This window comes from Pipistrellus hanaki (assembly GCF_964339955.1).
Source record: "Pipistrellus hanaki genome assembly, chromosome: 17".
NCBI lineage: Eukaryota > Metazoa > Chordata > Mammalia > Chiroptera > Vespertilionidae > Pipistrellus > Pipistrellus hanaki.
Genome location: NC_140519.1, coordinates 2,252,156 through 2,277,314, shown reverse-complemented (window position 1 = coordinate 2,277,314; position 25,159 = coordinate 2,252,156). Strand labels below are relative to the sequence as shown.

At 51.8% G+C, this 25,159-nt stretch overlaps 1 protein-coding gene across 1 annotated transcript in view; it reads left to right on the top strand.

Moving 5' to 3' along the window:
* CNGB3 (cyclic nucleotide gated channel subunit beta 3) overlaps positions 1-25,159 on the top strand; it is a 54,516-nt gene that overhangs the window by 13,936 nt on the left and 15,421 nt on the right. The window contains exons 8-11 of the mRNA XM_084864934.1: positions 1,755-1,896; positions 5,511-5,670; positions 7,452-7,549; positions 19,577-19,660. Coding sequence (XP_084721060.1) covers positions 1,755-1,896; positions 5,511-5,670; positions 7,452-7,549; positions 19,577-19,660 — 484 coding nt within the window. The remainder of the gene's footprint in view (positions 1-1,754; positions 1,897-5,510; positions 5,671-7,451; positions 7,550-19,576; positions 19,661-25,159) is intronic.

The window sequence follows — 25,159 nt, the reverse complement described above, 5'->3', positions numbered from 1 at the left end:
ACATCCCCGGTAGGGGTGTGCAAGAGGCAGCTGGTCGATGTTTCTCTCTCATCGACATTTCTAGCTCTCTCTCTCCCTTCCTCTATAAAAATCAATAAAATATATTTTTAAAAAATCAATAAAAATGAAATTAAATGTAAAGCCTTCAAAAAAATTTAAAAGAACATTCCAAGCTTAATCATGGTGTGGTCCTCCCAGTGACCAGCCTCATCCAGGAGCCAGCCCAGAGTCACCTCCTTAGGACAAAGAAATACGCCTGTCACCCAGGAATCCACAGGTGTCAGGAGCTCTGAACCAGGAGCCAGGCAGAGACCAGTCTGTCTGCTGGTACCTCCCAGCGCTCCAAGCAGACAGTGCAGAACAGAAGACTGCACAAGGCACAGGATCCAGGCACATACATCTGGCCTCAGTCAAGTCTTTCCAGCTCTCCTCAGCCACCCCTCCCCTCCTGAGGGCCCACTCCTCACAGGCACAGAGGACCCATCTCTGCTGGACCTGGCATGAGTTCCTGAGCCACAGAGTATGAGCCTAAAGACATAGTTGTTGATTTATAGCATCAAATTTTAGAGTGATTTGTTTTGCAGCAAGAGTAGACACCCTCCTTGGGTTGGTTGAATCATTTCACAAGGTTTATCAATAGGTGACATTAGCCCCAGCTGGGGTGGCTCAGTTGGTTGGGTGTCCTTTATGCAGTAAAAGGTCACTGGTTCAATTCCTGCTCAGGGCACTTGTCCAAATTTCAGGCTAGATCCCTGGAAGGGGGCATGCAGGAGGCAGCTGATCCATGTTCCTCTCTCTCTCTCTCTCTCTCTCTCTCTCTCTCAATTTTTTTTTTAATTTCTGTTAATCCTCACCTATTTTTCCTATTGATTTTTTGAGAGAGTACAAGGGAAGGAGGAGAGATAAAGAGAAAGAGAGAGAGAGAGAGAGAGAGAGAGAGAGAGAGAGAGAGAGAGAGAGATTGATTGGTTGCTTCCCACAGGTGCCTGGGCCAGGGATCAAAACTGCAACCGAAGTACATGCCCTTGACCAAGAATCTAACCCAAGACTATGAGCTGATGATACTGTAGCCACTGAGTAAAATTGGCCAGGGCAAAATATCTACATATATAAAAAGCTAAGTGACCATCTGACCATCCAACCAGTAGCTATGACATTCATTGACCACAAGGGGACAGACATTCAATGCAAGAACTGCCAAGCTGTGGTGACTTGGCAACAGTGATTCTCAAGTGATTTTTGCATCCCAAAACCAAAGAGGAGGGAGCCTGATTCCAGGTTGTGTCACCTGAGAACCACCCTCTCGCAATCAAGACCCCTAGGGGGATGTCAGAGAGCCGGTTTTGGCCTGATCCCCGCAGGCCAAGCTGAGGGACCCCACCTGCTGGAGAGACCCACTCACTCGGCAAGATGCCCTTTGAGCTACACCACCACCCCAAATACGGCCAGCTGGCCAGGGAGGGACTGACTATGAGAGGTTGGCTTCATGGTGTGTCTGGCCCATCTCACCCAGTCCCGCCCCACCAACCACCTTCTAATTAATTTTCTTTCAATGTGCATGAGTTTGTGCACTGGGGCACTCATTTAAAATAATAAGTTGACATTAGAACATGTGGTGCTTCCCAATGCTGCCGTAGAAAGAAATCTTGATCAGGAGGATGTGTGTTATAATGTGGTGGTGATATATGTTCCCAAGCTCAGTGATATTTTAATGTTAGAGTAGAAAGCAAAATGTGTATTTTCTCTTTTCTCAGGTATCTGAGATGTTATTACTGGGCAGTCCGAAGTTTGATTACCATTGGGGGTCTTCCAGAACCACAGACTTTATTCGAAATTGTGTTTCAGCTGCTGAACTTTTTCTTGGGAGTTTTCGTGTTCTCCAGCTTGATTGGTCAGGTCAGTCAAGATGAGAAAACTAGGTGCATGATGCTGTCACTGTGGGAAAGCGAGTGCGCCTCTGTCAACTTCACAGGAAAAATCCCAATCTGTGTGGTGCTCTTTTCAAACTAACTCATCTACGTTGGTGAATTAGAAGAGGGTGTGACGGGCCTTTCTGTTTCCAAAGTGTCCAATCTACTGGGGACCTGTGCGCACAGACGTTGGGTTAGACTCACAGAGAAAGGCACATTTCTAAAGTAACTTCCTACCTGGAGCTTCTCCAAAACCTTTTACTTAAACATCAAGTATTGCCATAGACCCCAGACTAGCCTGGCCAGTGTGGCTTGGTGTTTAGGGTTGACCTATGAACCAGGAGGTCACAGTGCGATTCCAGGTCAAGGCACATGCCCTGGTTACAGGCTAGATCCCCAGTAGAAGGCATGCAGGAGGCAGTCAATCAATGATTCTCTCTCATCATTGATGCTTGTCTCTTTCCCTCTCCCTTCCTTTCTCCCTCAAATCAATAAAATTATGTTTGTTTGTTTGTTTGTTTTAAAGGGAGGGGGGGTAAAATCCACTTCAGAGATTAGCAAATGCCACCCAAATTAACGTAAGAAACTATCAGTTCATCAGTGTTTATTGCGGCAGCTCCTGTCTTCCTTCTCAAGGAGCCACAGTCTCGAAAGCAAAGCAGATGCATAAGTAACTATTGCAAGGTGGTTGGCATTTGCAAGAGACAGAGCCCAGTATCTTCGCGGAGTCTCAGATTCACAAGAAACAAAAAGCTCAACAGCAGAGCATCTGCAGAAGTTGTACCTCTCCGAAGGTACTTTACATTGCACACTTGAGAGTAAAAAGCCATGTTGAGATCTGTGTGCTGAGTCAAGTCAGAGAAAATCAGTGATATTCCTGCTAGATAAACAATTGTTCCCACTCACCACACTCACCACACTTACTGTGGTGTGAATAAAACCTGTGCTGTAACAAAACTTAGCAGTAAGCACTACTCTAACACCTGAAGCTGACCACCCACAGTCAACACTAACTCCTACCTCCATGAGTGGCAAGGACTTGCCCTCCTGAAGACCAGAGGGGAATTGGAAAACTGTGTTCGCTCAGAAAGGGTGCTTCCCAGGAGGTTCTTGGAGGATTCTTGAAACATCTGTAAAAGCAGGTAAGATTAGGCTCTTACAGGCGGGTGGCTTCATTCGTCTGATGGGCAGTGGTGAGCACAGGCTGTGTTCAGGGAAGTAGAACAGGTACCAGAAGGATGGAGGGAGGGACACTTGTAACTAAGGTTACAGGTGTGTGTAGGGATGAGCTGGTTTAGGGGCTCTGAATGTTCAGTCAGAGATGTTGAGTTTATCCTAAAAGCAATGGGAAGTCGGCCAGAAGAGGACTTTGAAGAAGAGATTCAAGAAAGATTAACCAAAATATAATATAAATAGGAGGGGTGGTGCTTTTTAAAATGTAGGTTTTATTATTACTTGGGAATAGTGAGGCCAACAGACCAGGAAGCAATTGGCATCAAAACATAGTTTGTTTACAAACAGATCCAAGAGGAGGGTCACACAGGGGCCACAGGAGGCCCCCAGGGCGGGGGCAGGTCAGCCGGTTAGGACTCAGGGGATGCTGTGCCTCTGGGGGTGGAGCTGTCTCTGGTGTCTGGCCCCGCCCTGGGGCGAGGAAGGCAGGCAAGGAGTGACAGGGATGCCAGCGCCCAGGAAGGCAGGCTCCATGCTGGTCAGTCTGCATCTGGAAGGCACACCCCGGATAGTGTGCCTTCCAGATGCAGACTCCGGGAATTAGCTAGCTCTGGGTGGGGGTGGCCCCATATATCAAAGCATCAAAATATGGAAAATAAAATGCATGGTTAATGCAATTACACAGAAATAGGCCAACTGCAGCCTGAGCCTGGTAACAGAGGGGAGAGAGGCTGCAAAGCAACTCTATTAAGAAAACACTTGGGTTTGAGAAGGTGAATACCGAGCAGTTAACAACTTTGAGTATAAAACAGAATCTCAGTGGCTGGCAGACTGCATTAACGATGATTGGAACACTTCAAGAGAAGTACAATTCAAATTCACACGAGTAATGTTACAGTCTAAGCTGCAGCCCTGTGACTTACTATTGGAACTAATAGCAGAGCCCAGCATGAACTCAGCACTGCCTATGTCCAAGGCAATGTTTACAAGATTCAACACCGTCTGCTCCAGATCAGTATTCTTGCTACTCAGATGTGGTCCTCAACCAGCAGCAGAGTCTCCTGGGAAAGTCAGATTCAGGCCAGACACAGGCCAACGCCTAAGGAGCTGAGGTCTTCACTGACAAGATCTTCAGGTGGTTCCTGTGCGCTGGAGGCTGGAGAAGCGGTGCTCACACCACCCGCCTGCCTTTTGTTGGCTGGGATTCAGGAACGGGGAGAAATGCCATGAGACTAGAAATGCAGAACCAGAGCCCAAGGGAAGATGGGGCGGGAGGTGGAGGCTGTGCCTTGAACTCTCACCGTGAGCAATGGTGGTGAGGAGAGCGGCTGGAAACACACCTCAGAGGGCCTGGACAAAGCACGGCTGGCCCCAGACCCCACCCAGACCCAAGGACTGCACGGGGACCTGCACCTCACGGTCTACTGCCAGACTCTATCCTTCAACCCGCCCGGAGACCCACCCTCACCCCCTTCCGCCTCACACCCTCCCTAACCCAGACACACACGGATCCCGGCTACCTCGCCTCCTGCACCAACAAGCCCAGCGCAGGAACCACTCAGATGCTTGTCGCTGCCAGTGCTAGGCCTCAGCACACTCAATTGATTTGCAACTTAAAACTATTAAATTTCCCAATCCAGCCTCGATGACTCGGCCATGTTCCCCTTTGTCAAGAGCAGCTTGGAGAGCAGAGTGGTGGGACTGAGGATGTTTGGAAGAGCCCCTTGGTACGTCAGAGGCTGAGGCCAGGTGTCCAGTTGACCACCTGCAGCTACTCAGACTCTGACAAGTACAAGGGCCTAAGAATTCCTTTTTTAAAATATATTTTTATTGATTTCAGAGAGGAAGGGAGAGGAAGAGAGAGCTAGAAACATCAATTATGAAGGGAATCATTGATCGGCTGCCTCCTGCACACTCCCTGCTACGGAAGGAGCCCGCAACCCCAACATGTGCCCTTGACCGGTAGTGAATCTGGGACCCTTCAATCCGCAGGCCGATGCTTATCCACTGAGCCACACTGGCTAGGGCGGGCCTATAAATTCTGAAATGGAATCCAAGGAAGGCGTCCCAGGGACAGCCTTTGAGCTGGACCTCAGGGAGCGAGCCATCTCTCCTTAAGCAGGAAAGGCTCAGCGCCAGAAGGAATGAGCCCGGCCAGCGAGGGTGGAAGTGGGGCCCCTCTCCCGCCTGGCCAAGCCCACCATCAGAGCAAGTTCACGACCCCTTGCTTCCCTGTGAGAGAAGCCAGTGGCAGGTCTCTGTGCTGAGCCCTGAAGGAGCCGGTCTCTCCTGTCAGCGGCGGAGGCCGGACAGCCCGGAGGAAAGGCCCAACGGCCAGAGGAGAGGAGGGTGCGGGCAGGCTGAGCGGACAGCCCGGGGGAAAGGCCCAGGGCGGGTGCGGGCAGGCTGAGCGGGCTCTGCTTTCAGATGCGCGACATCATCGGAGCCGCCACGGCCGCTCAGAGCAACTTCCGGGCCAGCCTGGACCGCACCGTCACCTTCATGAACGCCTCCTCCATCTCCAGGCCCGTGCAGGCCCGTGTCCGCACCTGGTATGCCTACACGTGGGACGCTCAGAGGATGCTGGGTAAGCGGGCCCTCCCAGAGGATGCTGGGTAAGCAGGGCCCTCCGAGAGGATGGTGGGTAAGCAGGACACCCTCAGAGGATGCTGGGTAAGCAGGGCCCTCCGAGAGGATGCTGGGTAAGCAGGGCAAGTTCCTACATCCCCCACCGTGTCCTGTGACCCTTGACGACATTCAGGGGGCCCAGGGGAAACCCAGCGGCTTGAGCAGGAGGTTGGAAACAGCTAAGATCTCTAGGGGATCGCTGATAGATCAGGGCGTTTGTTTGTTTGTTTGTTTGTTTGTTTGTTTTTTCTTAACTGCCCAGCCCCAGCTTACGGGTTCTGCAAATCCCGGGAGAGAAACCCTGGTTTTATTCCGCAGCTGCCTGGGACAGGTGCCACCCACATTGCCTCATAGAATTTGGGAAAGTGGGTGTCTCCAACCCCTCTTAGGACACAAGGGAATGGGGGCCCAGCTGAAAGCTTTGGCCCAGGGAGATCCCTCCGTGGTCTCCGAGGACCTGGGCCATCACCGCCTCCTCCCAGCACAGCACTCAGACCAGCTCCGGGCAGCGCAGGGCACCACCCCTCAGACACCCTCGGGAGGTCCTGGGAGTGAAGCCACCTGCTGCGGGCACAGTGCTGTGTATTAGATGACATAAAGCAAAGAGGATGTGCTCGTTCACAATAACCGGATTCAACTCCTAGTTTGTCCCTTCCCGTATAGAAAGGGGAATAGTGTCACTGAGAAGAGAAACAAGCGTTCAAGCGCAACTCACACTGCGGTTCTCCTCGCAGAGGTTCTGGAGAGCAGCCGGGAACCGCTGGGTGAGAGTAGGACAGTCTCTCTTTTCCGCCTCTGCCCGCAGAGCCTCTTCCTGAAGCTCAAGGCCAAGGCCACACCCTCTCCCTGGAGGAAGTAGGGGTTGCGGGCAGCTCCCCCCTCTTCTTGGGGACTCCTCTCCCGCCTAGGCTAGGGGAACGGGACACAGCCCTCCCCAAACAGGAGACTATGCTTTATAGAAGGGCCTCCATATTGGAAACAATATAAGGATATAATATAGTGATTGTTCTAAATGGTTATAAGAAAACATCAAAAACGATAACTCTCAAACTGGTAGCATACTAGACACCAAGACTGGGTGGTTTTGTTTATGGAACATTCGATCAGCCCATCATTTCATTCACAGGTAGGAACAGTCCGTACACCCACATTCTTCACCGAGTGGATAGGCCAGGGAACAGCAGTAACGAATTCACTGCCACATTCTTCTCAGGTCCCGTTCCCACGGGCCGCCCCCATGCATGGCCGAGCTCAGCTCTGAGCGTTGTTCTGTCCTGTTTCCTCTTTCTGCAAAGCAGGGATGAGAGCTTACCCTTAGGGTTGCACAGGGTCACATTAGGAGGTCAGAGCTCTGAGCCCTCAGACGCGCGTAGAGGTTGCCATCACCCGCCCGCCCTTGTGCTGCCCGAGATCCTCAGGTTCAGACGACAGGAGCTAGACTGTCCCACCTGCCTGTCTGCTCACTAGCCCTGGTCCCGTGGCCACTAAGCTGCATTTACAGTTCCAGCAAACACGGGTTCTGGTTTATTCAGAACTGTACGTTGTCCACAGTTAAAGTCATGGTGCCGCTGGGGGGGGGGGGGGGGGACAGTGTGGCCAGTAGGCATCATGAGCATAGAATTTGATGACACTCTCTGCTTAGGGAAAGAGTTGGCATTTTGTTCAGTTTTGTTTCCCCTCACACTTGAATGATGTTTTCCATTAACTACTCCGCCCTGGGTGGATGTGTTTACCTTTAAGACGAGGCGGACCTGCTGGAGGCCCTGCCCGCCGCCATGCAGGCAGCCCTCGCCGTGGACATGAACTTCAGCATCCTCAGCAACATCGACCTGTTCAAGGCAAGTGCTTCGCGATGGGTAGAAAGACACCATCACTGTTTCGCTGTCAAGTCTAAGCCCTTGCTGCACACAGTATTTATGGTTTTCTCCCTGTGTCATTTTAACAAAATCAAAATGACCTGGAGAACTTATGTGGAACTAGAGTCAAATAAACGCTGGGTCTCCCCTCAGCAGACACCTTATTCTTTGGAAGCCTCTCTCTCCAGAGAAGCCTCTCTCTCTCCTGAGGGGTCAAAGAGAAAGACTTCCTCAGGCTCTTCCTGTTTACATATCTCAGACCCTGCCACCGTCTGCTGCTCCCTCCTCCCTCCTTCCCTTGTGTTGTTGGATGTGTGTGGCGTGGGCGTCGCCGGACAGGTGGCCCAGTGGTCCCCTGGAGGCCTGACAATCAGCCCTCCTACCCTTGCCTCCTGTTGTAGATGCTCTGGAGTGAAACTTTTTAGATGCCCAATTCTAATTTAGAGGATATAAAAATGTGTAATAAATTTTTAACTTTTTGAATGTTTTCCATTTTAGTGCCCTCTTTTTTACCTTGATATATTTTATTTTAAAATTTATTTTATTGTTGAGAGAATTACAAATGTTCCCCATTTTCCACCCTTTTCCCCCTCCACCCAGCTCCCACCCCATCCCAGGCCTTCACCTGTCTATTGTCTGTGTCCATGGGCTATGACTAATTTGTATTTCTAAATCCCTTCACCTTTTCACCCATCCCCCCACATCCCTCCCATTTGCCAGCTTTCAAAAATGTTGCCTATTTCTGTTCTGCTTATTCATTTATTTTGAATTTTAGATTCAATTGTTGATAGATATGTATTTACTGCCATTTTATTATTCCTATTTGTAATTATTTTTTCCTCTTCTTATTCTTAAAGAAGATCCTTTAATATTTTATGGAATGCTGGTTTGGTGGTGATGAACTCCTTTAGCTTATCCTTTTCTGGGAAGCTCTTTATCTGATCCTCAATTCTAAATGATAGCTTTGCTGAGTAGAGTAATCTTGATTGTAGGTTCTTGCTTTTCATCACTTTGAATAATTACTTGCCATTCCTTCTGGCATGCAAAGTTTCTGTTGAAAAATCAGATAGTTATATGGGTGCTCCCTTGTAGGTAACTAACTGCTTTTTTCTTGCTGCTTTTAAGTTTCACTCTTTGTCTTTATCTTTTGACATTTTAATTATCATGTGTCTTGTAGGCCTCTTTGGATTTATCTTATTTGGGACTCTGTGCTTCCTGGACTTGTCTGTCTATTTCTTCCACTCTGTAAGGGAAGTTTTCTGTCATTATTTTTTCAAATAGGTTTTCAGTTTCTTGCTCCAACTCTTCTCCTTCCAACACACCCATGATGCAAATGTTGGTAAGCTTCAAGTTGTCCCTGAGGCTCCTTACACTATCTTCATATTTTTTCTTTTTTCATTTTGCTCTTCTGATGGGTGTTTTTTGCTTCTTCATATTCCAAATTCTTTATTTGATTCTTAGAATCCTATATTCTACTGTTGATTCCCTATAAATTATTCTTTATTTCACTTAGCATATTCTTTATTTCTGACTGGTCCTCATTTATTTATTCTCACTAAGTTCCTAGAATTTCTCACTAAGATCCTTAAAGTTCTCACTAAGTATCTTAAGTTCTCTTGAGCAATTTTGTAACCATTGTTTTGATCTCTGTATCTGGTAGTTTTCTTGCTTCCATTTCATTTAATTATTTTTCTGGAGATTCTCCAGAAAACATGTCATTTGTGACCTGTTTCTTTGTCTCCATGTTGTGGCTGCTTTCCTGTGTTTGTTTCTATATAGTAGGTCGATCTACTAAGTCTCCAAAACTAGGTGGAGTGGCCTAATGTAGTAGGTGTCCTGGAAGGCCCAGTGGTTCAGCCTCCCAGGTCACCTGAGCAGGCACTCCAAGTGCACCCCAGTGTAAGCTGTGTGCAGTCTTATTGTAGTTGAGCCTTGATTTATGTTGGTGTCATTGGGAAGAATTGACCCCTAGGCCAATCAGTAGCAAGGATCAGCTACACTACAACAAAAGAGCTGCTGGGTAGCCAACCCTATAGATCAGGCCTTGTTACAGTGGGGACTTTGGTGCTCACTGAGTCCACCCCTTGTTCGTGTCACTTGTGAAGGTGGTACAGTTGTAATCTGGTGCACTGGCTCTGGGGCCTCCTGGGAGGTACAGAGTCAACCACTGTCTGTGCCCTGCCTGAGTCCTTCAGATAGCTGTGACTTTTGTTGGGCAAGGAGTGCCCAGGAGAGGCCATGCCATGAACCAGGGCAGGCTGCCACCAGAGCTGGGCCTGGGGCCACTTATTGAGAGGTACAGGGCATGCTGAGGCCAGCTGCTGTTTATTTGAGGGATTTTAGGAAAGTGTGAGGCATGAGGCAAGAGTGGCCACTTGTATGGAAAAGCCACTGGATATGGCTTGGATGAGCCTCAAGCAGGGAGGGACAGGGCCTCAAGGAATTGCCAGGGCAGGGTAAAGTGTGAGCCAGGTGGATGGAGATTCCGATATGGAGCCTTGACAGAGCGGGCTCAGCAAAGGAACATGGCCTCTGCCAGGCCTTTGCCTGGGAGAAAGCTGCCCTCCAGCTCTTCTCCTGGTTCCTGGCAAGTTAGTCCTCCCCGAATGTCCCAGTTCCCTGCTGCTGCTGCCAGTGCTGGAGCGCCGAGGGAGTGAGTCCAGGTAGGTCCGTGTGCAGGCCCTTTAAGGGGAACTGTCTGGGGCTCCAGCAGCCTTCGTGTCACTCCCCGCTGGTTTTTACAGCCAGAAGCTGTGGAATCGAGCTGGGGGTGCTGGTTTGGAGCAGGGACCATTCGTTCCTCAGGGAAACCTCCACAGCCAAGATTTCCCTCCTGATTTTAAAACTGCCACAGGGGGTGTCAGGCCCATGGTTCAGCAGTTTCCCCCACCTCTCCACCCCTCCTGCCAGTCTCGATGTGCTTCTTCGTTAATTCCCCAGGTGCAGAAATTCTGTTCCATTAGATTGCAAGTTCTGAGTGACAATTGTTCTGTATTTTGGTGTGGTGTAGGAAGAATGCGAGTACTGCGTTCACCTATGCCACCACCTTGACGGGAACCTAGCATGCTCTTCTTAAAAGTACACTCGTTTAAGTTTTTTAACCTGACGTTGGTTCTGTGTGGGATCCATCCACTTAATTCATTCACAGTTATTTATAAAGTTTCTATTGTGTTTTGTACCTCCTGGGACCATTTCAGCCACTGAGAATACAGTGTTTTACTGCAAATACCAGCACACGCAGAGCTTAGAGTCCAAAGGAGGGAAATGAAAAATAAACACACAACATATGAAGGGCATAGTGCTATGAACAGAGGAAGCGGGTTCAGAAGAAGGAGGGTGGAGCTGTCTGATGCAGTGCTGACTGGAGAGGGTGGGCAGGGGGCCCTGCAGACTGGAGGGAGGAGGGAGAGGGGGGGTGAACTCTGCAGACTGGGAGGGAGGGGGGGGAGTGAGCTCTGCAGACTGGAGGGAGGAGGGGGGAGTGAGCTCTGCAGACTGGAGGGAGGAGGGGGGAGTGAGCTCTGCAGACTGGGAGGGAGGAGGGGGAGTGAGCTCTGCAGACTGGAGGGAGGAGGGGGAGTGAGCTCTGCAGACTGGAGGGAGGAGGGTGAGGGGGGAGTGAGCCCTGCAGACTGGAGGGAGGAGGGGGAGTGAGCTTTGCAGACTGGAGGGAGGAGGGTGAGGGGGGAGTGAGCTCTGCAGACTGGGAGGGAGGGGGGAGTGAGCTCTGCAGACTGGGAGGGAGGAGGGGGAGTGAGCTCTGCAGACTGGAGGGAGGAGGGGGGGTGAGCTCTGCAGACTGGGAGGGAGGAGGGGGAGTGAGCTCTGCAGACTGGAGGGAGGAGGGTGAGGGGGGAGTGAGCCCTGCAGACTGGAGGGAGGAGGGGGAGTGAGCTCTGCAAACTGGAGGGAGGAGGGTGAGGGGGGAGTGAGCTCTGCAGACTGGAGGGAGGAGGGGGGAGTGAGCTCTGCAGACTGGGAGGGAGGAGGGGGAGTGAGCTCTGCAGACTGGAGGGAGGAGGGGGAGTGAGCTCTGCAGACTGGAGGGAGGAGGGTGAGGGGGGAGTGAGCCCTGCAGACTGGAGGGAGGAGGGGGAGTGAGCTCTGCAGACTGGAGGGAGGAGGGTGAGGGGGGAGTGAGCTCTGCAGACTGGGAGGGAGGGGGGGAGTGAGCTCTGCAGACTGGGAGGGAGAAGGGGGAGTGAGCTCTGCAGACTGGAGGGAGGAGGGGGAGTGAGCCCTGCAGACTGGAGGGAGGAGGGGGAGTGAGCTTTGCAGACTGGAGGGAGGAGGGGGAGTGAGCCCTGCAGACTGGAGGGAGGAGGGGGAGTGAGCTTTGCAGACTGGAGGGAGGATGGGGGAATGAGCTCTGCAGACTGGGAGGGGAGAGGGAGGAGGGGGGGTGAGCTCTGCAGACTGGAGGGAGGAGGGGGGAGTGAGCTCTGCAGACTGGGATGGGGGAGGTAGGAGGGGGGGTGAGCTCTGCAGACTGGAGGGAGGAGGGGGGAGTGAGCTCTGCAGACTGGAGGGAGGAGGGGGGAGTGAGCTCTGCAGACTGGAGGGAGGAGGGACGAGGGGGGAGTGAGCTCTGCAGACTGGAGAGAGGAGGGGGAGTGAGCTCTGCAGAGTGGAGTGGGGCAGGAAGGGGGAGAGGTGGCAGGAGGAGGGCCCGAAGCCAGGTGCTGGGGGCTGGAGCCAGGCAGATGATGAGAAGAGGGAGGCTGGCGTGAAGACTCAGCGCAGACTGGGCGGTACTGTGAAGTGGAGACCACCTCAGACCATGAGCAAAAGGGACCATTTGAGAGCAGAGGGAAAACTCCATCCTTCCTGCTGCGTGAGGAAGGTCCAGAGGAGCTACCGTGACCATGTGTGCTCGAGGCCACAGAGACCTGACCCAGCCGTGGGAGCCGGACTGTAAGAAATGGCCACACAGTGCTCGCTGCGGCAGCACACACTGAAACTGGAACATAAGAGCAGATTGGCACAGCCGCTGAGCAAGGATGACATGCAGCTTCGTGAAGTGTTCCATGTTGAAGAGAGCAGGCCAAATGCTGCGGGGTCTGGAGCGGGAGCCCGCATTGCTGGTGGGCTGGGTGCAGAGCAGGCAGAGTCCAGGTGTCACCACACCTGAGCCTGAGGAGCAGGGAGAGCAGGGGTGGCATTTGCAAACCAGGAAGCTGCAAGGAAAGCCGGTGAAGAGAGACAGTGGGATGAGGTCCTGTGAGGTGACAGAGCAGGGGAGGGGCCACCTGAGCGCAGGGGAGGGGCCACCTGAGTGCAGGGGAGAGGAACACCTGAGCAGTGAAGTGAACGCATCCACATGTTGTGTGTTTCTGCTCTCGAACGGGTCACCTCGGGTGGAGGCATGGACAGAGCAGAGGTGATCAAACAGAAAGACGCGGGACCAGGGGACAGCAGTGGGAGGTGGGCAGGCGGCAGAGCGCCACCTCAGGGCAGCGAAGACGCCGCAGGTCCCAGGCATGGGGTCGGCTCCCAGGACTCTAGTTTCCCAAGAAACTTTTGATGAAGATATAAACTATGTGATTTAAAATTGGCAAGTGACACAAAGCAAGGAGGAATGGTTTAAAATACACATTAGGTTACAAAACTTGAAATTAACTGAATATTTTGAACATCAAGCAAAGCCAAGATTAATTTCAGCGAGCACAAAAGTGAAAGTCTGGACTGTGCTAAAGTTAAAACGGTGCAACTGTAAGGAAAGCAATGGTCAGTCTTACAGTAACGTGTTTAGACCTGGGAGTTTCGGTTGATATTGCCCTAAATTTTAACATAATATTGATTTTTCTTGATTGTTTCAACTACATCTAGATTAATGTATCACATTGCAAATACTTTTTAAGAAGGACTTTGACAAATTGGAGAATCTTCCAGCAAGGGGATCAGAGGTCGGAGAAGGCCAGAGGGTGGTTCTGATGGCTGAGGTCAGAGAAGTGATTTCTTCTTGTGGGGGCAGGAGACGACCAACTAGGGAGAGGCACGAGGCCCTCTGTGGGTGATGGGTTTGGCTTGCTAGGAACGCTATACAGTACCTGCATTTGTCAACCCTGAGCCAACTGTCCCTTAAAACTTGCATATTCCACTGCACATAAATAATTATTCAACTTTTTAAAAAGAATGGCCTGAAGAAAATGTGGAGATGCGGGGGATCTCCCCGGAGCTCTGGTGACGGCACAGAGCTCTCTCTGTCAGGGGCAGCCTGCGGGTTCTGGGGGCATGGCTTCCAGGAAGAGGGTCCCAAACAGCATATCAAGCAAGAGAAAATGCAAGGGCACCTCTCACATCAGTGTTTGCTTCTGTTATTTGTTTTTAAATACACTCATAAATATGGCACAATACGTCTGTGTTACTGTAGGTTATCTATATATATAAAAGCCTAAGTGACCGAATGACAGGTTGACCAGTCGTTTTGACATGCACTGATCACCAGGGGGCAGATGCTCAATGCAGGTGTTGCCCCGGTGGTCAGTGCGCTCCCACAGCCAACCTTTCACACTGGCCAACCTCCCACAGTTCCTCTCCCTCTCCCCTCCGCCGGCCGGCCCTGATTGGCCCTGATAGGGCCCATTGGCCAACCTTTCATGGTGCCTCTCCCCCAGCCAGCCAACCTCCCACAGCCCCTCCCCTGGCCCCAATGGCTGGCCAGGCCTAGGAACTCCACCCATGCACAAATTCGTAGTGTTAAAATAAAAAGGTATGAAAGCATCAAGGTTAAATTATTTTAACAGTATTTTTATTTTATTTTATTTTATTTTATTTTATTTTATTTCATTGAACTTCTTGGGGTGGCATCTATAATAATAAAAGCGTAATAAGCTCATTAGACTGGACGTCCTTCTGGAAGACCTTCCAGATGAAGCCCTGGGCCCCGGGTGCCAGAGGGAAGATGGTGCTGGCAGCGGGGGAAGGAAGGCCTGCTCTTGCACAAATTTCATGCATCGGGCCTCTGGTTGGTTCATGAAATTATATAGGTTTCAGGTGTGCAATTCTAACACATCATCTGGGTATTGTACTGTGTTCAGCACCCCAAGTCACTCTCTTTCCATCACCATTTAGCTCCCCTTACCTCCTCCACCTCCCCAACCCTCTTCTGGCAATCACCATCATTTAACAGTATTTTTAAATTATATAAATGTCTTTATACCTTAATTATCTTAATTGAGAATAATGACTATAATTGGCTCTTTTTGTTTTTTTAAATACATTTTTATTGCTTTCAGAGAGGAAAGAAGAGGGAGAGAGAGATAGAAACATCAATGATGAGAGAGAATCACTGATCAGCTGCCTCCTGGATGACCCACACTGGGGATGGAGCCCACAACCAGGGCATGTGTCCTGACTGGGAAGCAAACCATGACCTCCTGGTTCATAGGTTGACGCTCAACCACTGATCCACGCCAGTCATGCTTGGCTCTTTTTAAAGGAAAAACACCTTTCAATGTTATACCAAAGAGTTTTAGGATTATCTCTGATTTGGAAAGTTACCAACTTTCAGCCTCTGAGTTTTCCTTTGGTTTTATTTTATTTTTTTGGAACTCCATAAAGTCAGCAACATTTGACTGAGAGAAAAAGTTAAATGGTCACATCTTGCGAATGCTGCACATAGTTATTCGATAAATCCGTTCTTTCCTGACATTTCCATTGGAGATGTAGTTCCGCCCCGAAGGGCCCATCCGTTTCCACTTCTGTTAAATGTAAGGTGTGTTTTCTTGTAAAGCCACGCGAGGTAGAACTACGCAGGCACGCCATCTTTCCATTCTGGTGCAGACTATCTTAGTAGTTTATACAACTGTGTTACTTATTTAGGAAGGAATAGGCTGAGTAGTGATCCTTCTGCTTATCAGTTATATGACTTACTAGAGGCCCGGTGCACAAAATATGCAGAGGGGGGATCCCCTCAGCCCAGCCTGCGCCCTCTCTAACCCGGGACTCCTTGGGAGATGTCCAACTGCCGATATAGGCCCGATTCTATAGATTGGGCCTAAACCAGCAGTCAGACATCCCTCTCAAAATTCGGACCATTGACTCCTAACTGCTCACCTGCCTGCCTGCCTGTTCACCCTCAACTGCCCCCTCCCCCGCGGCTGGCTTGGTCACCCCTTACTGCCCCCCACCCGCCATCCTGGTCACCCCCAACTGCCTTCAATGTGGAATTGGTCACCCCGTGCAGCCTACTGTTTAGTCGCCCCTCACTAACCCTTCTGCCAGCCTAGCACCTCACGAAGCCTGTTTGGTGGTCCATTTGGTTGCTTAGGCTTTTAGATAGATAGATAGATAGATAGATAGATAGATAGATAGATAGATAGATAGATGATTGATAGAGATAGATAGATGATAGATAGATGATTGATAGAGATAGATAGATAGATAGATAGATAGATAGATAGATACCCCATTGTATTGCCTCTGAGTGAGTCACATGTTGCCTGAGGCCCATGCCCAGTGCAGGGCGGCCATGCGGGTGTGTGCGGGAGGCTGTGTGCCTGAGCAGGGGAGGCTCCAACAGAGGCGCACAGTGGGGGTAACCTGTTCGCAGACAGAGAAGTTCTCTGAGTCACCAGCCGTGAATGGGGACAGTGGTGGGGCAGGCTGCGGGTGTGGCCATGCTGTAGCTGGGGCAGGGGTGAAGGGGGCAGGGAGCATGCATTCCTGCCCACAGAGAGCGGGAGTGGCCGGTTCTCCAGGGGCAGCAGAGGGGGGCCTCTGCCGGGTGAAAGCCTCACGTCTTGCATTCTCCCTGGGAAGGAATCTGTGTCTGGAAAGGGCTGGAGAGAGGCCAGGCCGAGGCGGGCTCCCTGCTCCGTGTCGCCTCTTCAGGTGCAGGCAAGTCCAGGTGCCCGGACCACGGACCGCATGCCTGAGGGGTGACCAGGGGTGACCAGGGGTGACCAGGTGACAGTGGGTCTAGAGCATGGCTCCGTCTGCAGTCTCAGCAGGGTCCCGCTTTGTAACTGCGGCCGGAGGCAGGTGCAGGGACCTGGCCGGCCCGCAGCACAGAGACTGAGTGTGCACTGACCTGCCTCCCTTTCTCCAAACACAGGGCTCTGCTTCCGTTTTGTGTTGCGTTCACATTAAAAAGCGCCAAAAGCTTTAAGGTGTGCGCCGGCCTCTCCCGCCTCCGGGGAATGCATCTCTCCGCCCCGAGTGGGTGATGCCGGCAAAGGCCACCTCGCCCGGCCGCAGGTCCGGCAGGCCGCTGAGGGGTCCGCAGCCCGGCCTCCCCAGCACGCATGTGGGTGCCCAGGGCCGGGGTCCGGGAGGCTCCTGGGGAGGCAGCCAGCACTCGGGAGGAGGCCTCCGGCAGGGCCCGGGGCAGGGGGAGCACACCCCTCTTGGCAGGAGGGCAGTCTGCTTTCCCGCCAGGCTTCTCCTGATTGGGTGAGGCCCGCCACGTCATGGAGGGGCTCTGCTTTACGTCATCAGAGTCTAATGATCTGTTCGCCTGCCTGAAGCTGGCCACCGTGATGTGACTGGAGCCACAGAGAGCGAGTCCCGGCCACCGGGAGGACAGACCCCTCCGGCCTCCGGGGCCAGAGCCACGGGGACCGGCCGCGGGCAGAGGCCCAGCCGGCACTGCTGCACCACGGGCTGAGCTGGAGGGTGCGCCCTCTGACCCTCCACTCCGCACCTCCTCCGGGACCCTCAGGGCAGGACACCCCCCCCCTCGGCGGGTGCATGGGCTGGCCGGTGGGTCCCTGCCACCCTCGCAGCCTGTTACCCTCACCCGCACCCTAACGCACTCAGCCCGCCTTTCCACCATGGTCAGACCTTGAGCTCATGGGGGTTTCCTCTTCACCAAAGAAGGAAGGATTAGAGTCATATTTTTACTAAGATTTTGCTTCGATCAACTGTGGCTAATCAGTAAGACTCGCTGCTTGTGCATGGGTCATCAGTTTCTAAAGCGCAGAAATGAATAGTCAAATCAAAATAGTTTCCTTTTCTTTTTCTTAAAAATAACTCTCTTCCTTACAGACCGCGTGTAGTTCCAGCAAGCCCAAGTATGAAGCTAACAAGGGGCGATTCGGTCCTCTGAGGCTGGCAACTTCCCCTCCTCCATGATAACTTATTATTTTAATTTCTATTTTTAAGTGTTTTATGGATCAGCTGTGTTTATGCCAGGAGACAGCCTTATTCAACTAGACTTGCAAATTTGCAAAAGCCTCTGTGCTCAGCTTAGATGGGGTGGAGTTTCAGGGTGGAGTTTACAGCCTTGGCTTCCTGTCAGCCCCACCCTATCACTGCAAGCACCTTTTAGAGAAAGGTGCCCTCAATTTTCACCCACTGCCAGACAGTCTAGTCTCTCAGCCAATGAATCTGGATTCCCAGATTCTCGCCCAGAACTGGGGTTCAGCACAGTCTGGAGCTTTTGTCTCCTTCCCTCTAGGCCCTAGAGTCTAGGGCAATCCAGTGGCACAGTCAACAGTCCGTTCTCTGCGTGCATTCATGTGCATGCCTCCGTAGCTCTGCCTTTCGTCACTCCCCTGGTTTCTGCCTTACAGCCCAGATTCTCCCTGTATGAGCCTGGGTTCCCAGGGTCTCGCCTGGTACTGGGGTTCAGTGCAGTAGGAACTAGAGTTCAGTGCAGTCTGGAGCTTTTATCTCCTTCCCACTAGAGAACGCCAGCCAGGCCCTCAGCTGCCTCATCCTCTCCAGCTCTGTCCTCTCTGCATGCGAATACACCCATGTCTCTGTACTTCAGGCTTTTACAGCTCCTCTGATTTTCCTTGTGGTTTTCTCTTTCCTTCTACCGTGTTTCCCCGAAAATAAGACATCCTCTGAAAATAAGACCTAGCGCATGGAAAGATAAGACATCCCCTGAAAATAAGACCTAGCGCAACTTTGGGAGAAAAAATCAATATAAGACACTGTCTTATTTTCGGGGAAACAGGGTAGTTATAGAATTTCCAGTCAGTCAGCTTTCCTGAGGTTCTGGATGATGTCCGTTTTGTCTTTATTTGGTATTTTTGAAATTGTGTGAGGCTGCAGTTTAGGTGTTTACCTATGCCGCCATCTTGGTTTCTCTCATAAATTATTAACTTTCCTTATCCGTCAAGCAACCCTGAGGCCTAAACTTCCTATGGATCTAGGCCCGCTGGTTGCCACTGACGTCATTACTGAGAACTGCCTGCCAAGGGAATGAGAACCATCATGACCGGCACAAACCCTGCTTCTCAGTCCCTGCGGGAGGGCAGGACCACCGCAAGCAGGAAGCCGCTGTCCACAGGCGGCTCCAGGGGGAGAGATGAAAGGGCCTGGGGAAAGCCTGAGCTTCCAGGCACCACGGAAAGGGAGGCACTTGCGGGCTTTTATTTAGCCTTCCACGTCAATAAACTAAAATTATGTGGGCAGATATCAAACACAAGCATGTATTCTAACAAAGCTAGCCTGTGTCACACTATTAAGGTCCAAGTGAACAGTCAATATAAGACATTGATTTTGAGTCTGTCATCCTTCCCGTGAGGTGATGATGACTGAGTCAGGACAGGGAGACATCAGACCTACAGGTTAGACAATAATGTCTGACAACAGCATAGAATGTTACAGGAAAAAAATTCAGCCAAGATTTTGATATATGAAAGTCTTAATACACTACTAATAATTATTATCATAATCATGAACAGCTAGCTATCACCAATTAAGCATTAGGTTTTGCAGGAGTAAAATTTTGCCATTATGAGGTGAGTGTTATTTCCACCTCATTTAACAGATCGGGAAACTGAGAGCATGCACAGTCAGGCAGCCATAGAGGCTGAAGACAGGATCAACACCCAAATCCATCGCCCAGCACCCAAGCTCTTGCTGTACTGTAGGCTCGGGTTTGTTTCCTATATCCTAGGTCAAGAAGAGCCCACTTCCACTGGAACTAGCATGTCAGTGTTAACACGAGTGGTCTGCTGCTCTCCACCTCCACTGCATTCTGACATCCTTTGGAATATTGGCCTGTTATCTGCAACGACAAGAACTACTTCTCTCCCTTGCTCTTCCCTGCAGGGCTGTGACACACAGATGCTCCATGACCTGCTGCTCAGGTTGAGATCCACCGTCTACTTACCTGGTGACTTTGTCTGCAGAAAGGTGAGTGTGCTGTTTGTCACACGCACGACAGGTAACGCAGTACATGGAGGGTGCAGACGTAAGTCAGGAGCTGGTGTGAATTTGCCCAGGGTGAGGCCATGGCACAGCAATAGCTAAGGCAGACACTCTGTGAAAACAGCGGTGCTGTCCGAGTTCAATGTGGAACAAGACCCAATTTCAGTACCTGCAGGACATAAATGGGTCATCTGAAAAGCTGCCTTTTACAAACGTAAACCATCAACCATCACACCCATCGATTCCAAATCCTTAAAGTGGAGGGAAAGTTGGAGATAAAGGCTGGTCCTGCCCTTTCCTATCATCCACAAACTATCATTTACTTCCATCTAGCTCCTCCAGTTAGTGATAATTAATCTACACTAATAAAAGGGTAATATGCTAATTAGACCGAACAACTTCTGGACAACTTTGCGGACATCCTTTCAGACAAAGCCATTGTGGCGGGGTCAAGGCAGAAGTGGTTAGGGGCGATCAGGCCAGTAAGGGAGAGCAGTTAGGGAGATCTGGCTGGCAGGGGAGAGCAATTAGGGAGATCAGGCTGGCAGGCAGGTGAGCAGTTAGGAACCAGCAGTCCCAGATTGCAAGAGGGATGTCCGATTTGAGAGGGTGCAGGCTGGGCCGAGGGACAAACCCCCCCCCCCCCCCGATGTACAACTTTCATGCATCAGACCATTAACCTTAAAATAAATCTTTTAAAAATATTGCTGTGCTTTTTATGAAAAATGCTCCATGTTCATTATTTTTTTAAAAGGAAAACATGCAAAAGCACAGACAAAAATCTCACCACCCAGAAACAACCACTCTCACGTGTGTTGGCCTATCTTGTTATCCTGCTGGATGGGTAGTTTCAGACACGGCATCACACGGTACTGATGTTGTAAAGCTGGTCCCGTCATGTGGCACATTCCACACACACGTCACACATTGTACAGTGATCTTTACAGCCTCGCTTTAGAGCTGCATTATACTTCAGTCCCGAACGTCATGGTCCGTTTACAAACGTTTGCCAGTATTTCCCTGTAAAGTGAACATTTCCCCACATCTCTGAGACTAACGTGCGGGGAGGGAAGCGTGAGGACTTTGGGTTTTATGTTTTAAGAGACTAAATCCATAGTCAGGACAATAACAAAATGGAAAGTAGAGGAAATGTGCGGTTCAAAGGCAGGAGAGGCCCCGACCCCGGGGCTCCTGGAGTGCGGTGAGGGGCGCTGTGAGCACTGCGGTGGGAGCCAGCGCAGGCGAGGACTCAGCCCCGGGCACCGCAGGGCTTCCTGGAGGACACTGTGCTGCTTCAAGCTGAGTCCGGACGGAGGAATTGGGCAAACCACGAGGAAACGGCCTTCCAGGGAGAGGAGAGCATGCCGGCAGGGAGCAGGGAGCAGGGAGCAGGGAGCAGGGAGCAGGGAGCAGGGAGCAGGGAGCGGGCCCGCAGAGCGCAGGAAGACAGCTCGAAGGCCTCAGTACTGTTCAGTCAATGAAACTCCTGGACTGTCAGGAACACGACGGGCCAGGCACCGTGCTGGGCTCTGGGGACAATCGCAGGGAAAACATAAAAAGGTGTTCTTGTCCTCCGGGGACTCGGTCCAGTGCCAGGCTATTCATCGGTGTCATCAGACTGGCCTGCGGTTCGAGGTCTGGCTCCAGCCTGCACCCTGCTGGTCTGGTGGGGCCCACACAGCAGATGAGTCTTGCCCAGTCGGTGTGGCTCAGTGGTGGAGCATCCACTCAGGAAACACGAGGTCCCTGCTCGATCCCCAGCAGGGGGTGTGCAGGAGGCAGCCCATTGATGAAGTTTCTCATTTGTGTTTCTATCTCTCTCTCTTCCTTCCCCTCTCTCTAAAGAGCAAATTAAAAAACAAGCATATTTTAAAAGCTCCCAGGCAATTCTAAAATACAGCCCAAGTTGAGAATCACCGCCTGATGGAAGAGACAAGCAATAAACCAGTGAAATAAACAATAAATGACAAGACATAAACACGTAACTCCAAAAGGTGCCACCTCTCCGAAGGGGGGCGAAGGCCAGGAGGTGGCAATGGAGAAGGTGGGCTGGCAGGCAGGCGGGATGACCTTCAGAAAGCCTGATGGCACATGGAGCGGAGGCAGGACAGAGCGTGGCCTTCCGGCGGCTGCCTGGCAAACGGCGAGGCCCGTCCAGCCGAGTGTGGGGCTTGCAGGGCGGCTGGGCGGCGGTGGGACCAGCCTGGTATGGGAGCGGGGGGACTGGAGGCCAGTCTGTGGAAGCCGCGCGTCACGGAAGCTGGCTTCACAGAAGCTCACGGAAGGTCAGGGAAGAGGGCAGGGTCACTGGGTCCGGGGAGACCAGGAGGAGCGCAGGGGGCTGTCAGAGGCGGTGCTGGGATGGAAAGCGAACATGCAATCCCACGCCAGGCCCAGAAGCAGGCGGCTTGGTGAAACCACGCGCGTGTTAGAATGGAAATGCACGCAGGATCCTGCGGGAGAGGCGCCTGCAGTGACTGCCCGCGGTGCCCTGGCAGCGGGCCTGCCGGCCTCAGAGGGGCCCTCGTGCCTCTTTGGCTGGTGTCTCCCCCACGTCGCACCCGCACCCGTCACTGGGCAGAAGGGGGCACAGCTGCGGGAGAGCAGGACAGGCGGAGCAGAAAGGAGAAGGCAGAGGCCACGGGCTTCTTTGCTCGGCTTTGAAGAGGGGGTTGGAGTCCTAGTTGACAATGACAGAGATGGATGCTGTCACTGACCAGATCTTAGAAATCTGAAATCCGCATGGTTTTTGCTTGTTATTTCCACAAACCACTGCAGCCCCCGGAAAGAAACAGGACTGCTCTGTGGAGGTTGCCTGAGTAACGGAAGAAACGCCAGGGCTCAAAGTTTGCGACCTGCCTAGTCCTCGAGGGGGGTTGGCGGGCTGCCTCCTCGAGGGGGAGCGGGGATGCTTCACAGATCATCCGGGAGTTTTCCCAGCACAAATGGCAGTTACTTTGGGTGTCACAGTGCTCCCAGCAGCCCTGCAAACAGCTCCCCTCGCCAACCTGAAAACGGGAGGGTTGCCACCCTCCCCTCGGAGCTCTGGCCTCCTGCACGTCCTCCTCATTAGCACACAGCCAGCCTCCGAGGGTTTGATCCTGCTTTGCACATTCCCACCCTGTGCTCGAGACTGTCTACTTCACTCGAAAGCTAATTACACTCGCAGGAAAGGCTGACATTAGCCTAGAAATATGCAAGCAACCGTGCAAGTTTTGGTTTGTTGATTATGCTAAATCTCCTTGGAAAATTGTTGAAATGATTGTTAAAAATAATTAAAAGTGCTGAACTATATTTAAGCACCCATTATGCACTTCTGCCTCCTGGCAGCTGTAATAACTGCCTTTGAAAAATCACTCCAACAACTCGAGCCTCACTCCACGCGGAGAATCAGGGACTGACCCTGTTCTAATCATTGCTTTCCGAGTGTCTCCTGGAAAACTAATTTCCGGGGACCTGTGAAAACAGTTCAGAGCTGTTCTGTCGGTTTCTAAGAGGTCGGTCTCGGTATTGCAGGTGTGGGTGTGGTCTAGCTGTGCGGGTTAGGGTCAGTGACATGACGCTCTCCGTCAGCCCCCAGCCTGTGAGGTTGCTCAGACACCAGTGTTGGAGCCTCCACCACCAGTTTTTAAATAGCAGTAACGCTCTCTCCTATTTGGCCTCACTGGGCAGAGTTAATGAGCTGCAGGAGGGGAGGGAAATACATGGCGATGGGCCGGGACTTGGTTGGGGTGGAACAGTGTACAATGACGTGTTGTGGAATTGTGTAATTTTGAAACGTGTAATTTTGTTAATCAGTGTCACCCTGACAAATCCAGTGAAAAGGGGAATAAAAGAAAGAAATGAGTTAGTATCTATGAAAGTGCTTTGTAATTATAAAGTAGGATGTTTGATAGAACGAATATAGGAATTAAAATAAGGAGCAATATAACTACCAGATATTGTGATTTTTAAAATACTGTGCAAATGCAAGATAGAGTTATTGGCATAGAGATCATGGAAATAACCCCACAAGATCCATCTGTAGGGGAAATGTGCTTTGATGTGTACACGAGAATAAATGCGTGCTTAGCATCCTGCCCAGGGAACCCAGAGAATCGTCCTGCCTCGCTCGGTCAGGGAGGGGTTTTCCGGGCGGTTTCTGCTGCCAGTGCCTGTCCTGCGCTTTGCATGGGGCCTTTCGTTCCTGTGAAATGGAAGTGCTACCTCCTCTCACCTCCTCATAAAGCTAATGGGGAGAGGAGATGAGGGTTTCCTTCAGAGTTCCCCAAGAGGTAGCGTGTGCCAGGAATTATAGCACAACAGAATCCGTGTTTAGGATAACAGCCCTGGTGCTGAAAGACTCAAAACTTCCCAGAGAAGCTGAGCTGTCTGTCCTCCTTCCTGAGTGAGCAGCTGTCTCTCCTACTGCTGAGTGAGCGGCTGTCTCTCCTCCTGCTGAGTGAGCGGCTGTCTCTCTCCTTCCTGAGTGAGCGGCTGTCTCTCCTCCTGCTGAGTGAGCGGCTGTCTCTCTCCTTCCTGAGTGAGCGGCTGTCTCTCCTTCCTGGGTGAGCGGCTGTCTCTCCTTCCTGAGTGAGCGGCTGTCTGTCCCCCTTCCTGAGTGAGCGGCTGTCTCTCCTTCCTGAGTGAGCAGCTGTCTCTCTCCTTCCTGAGTGAGCGGCTGTCTCTCCTTCCTGAGTGAGCGGCTGTCTCTCCTTCCTGAGTGAGCGGCTGTCTCTCCTTCCTGAGTGAGCGGCTGTCTCTCCTTCTTGAGTGAGCGGCTGTCTCTCCTTCCTGAGTGAGCGGCTGTCTCTCTCCTTCCTGAGTGAGCGGCTGTCTCTCCTTCCTGAGTGAGCGGCTGTCTCTCCTTCCTGAGTGAGCGGCTGTCTCTCCTTCCTGAGTGAGCGGCTGTCTCTCCTCCTTCCTGGGTGAGCGGCTGTCTCTCCTCCTTCCTGGGTGAGCGGCTGTCTCTCCTTCCTGGGTGAGCGGCTGTCTGTCCTCATTCCTGAGTGAGCGGCTGTCTCTCTCCTTCCTGAGTGAGCGGCTGTCTCTCCTCCTGCTGAGTGAGCGGCTGTCTCTCCTTCCTGAGTGAGCGGCTGTCTCTCCTTCCTGGGTGAGCGGCTGTCTCTCCTTCCTGGGTGAGCGGCTGTCTCTCCTTCCTGAGTGAGCGGCTGTCTCTCCTTCCTGAGTGAGCGGCTGTCTCTCCTCCTTCCTGGGTGAGCGGCTGTCTCTCTCCTTCCTGGGTGAGCGGCTGTCTGTCCTCATTCCTGAGTGAGCGGCTGTCTCTCTCCTTCCTGGGTGAGCGGCTGTCTCTCCTTCCTGGGTGAGCGGCTGTCTCTCCTTCCTGAGTGAGCGGCTGTCTGTCCCCCTTCCTGAGTGAGCGGCTGTCTCTCTCCTTCCTGAGTGAGCGGCTGTCTCTCTCCTTCCTGAGTGAGCAGCTGTCTCTCTCCTTCCTGAGTGAGCGGCTGTCTCTCCTTCCTGAGTGAGCGGCTGTCTGTCCTCCTT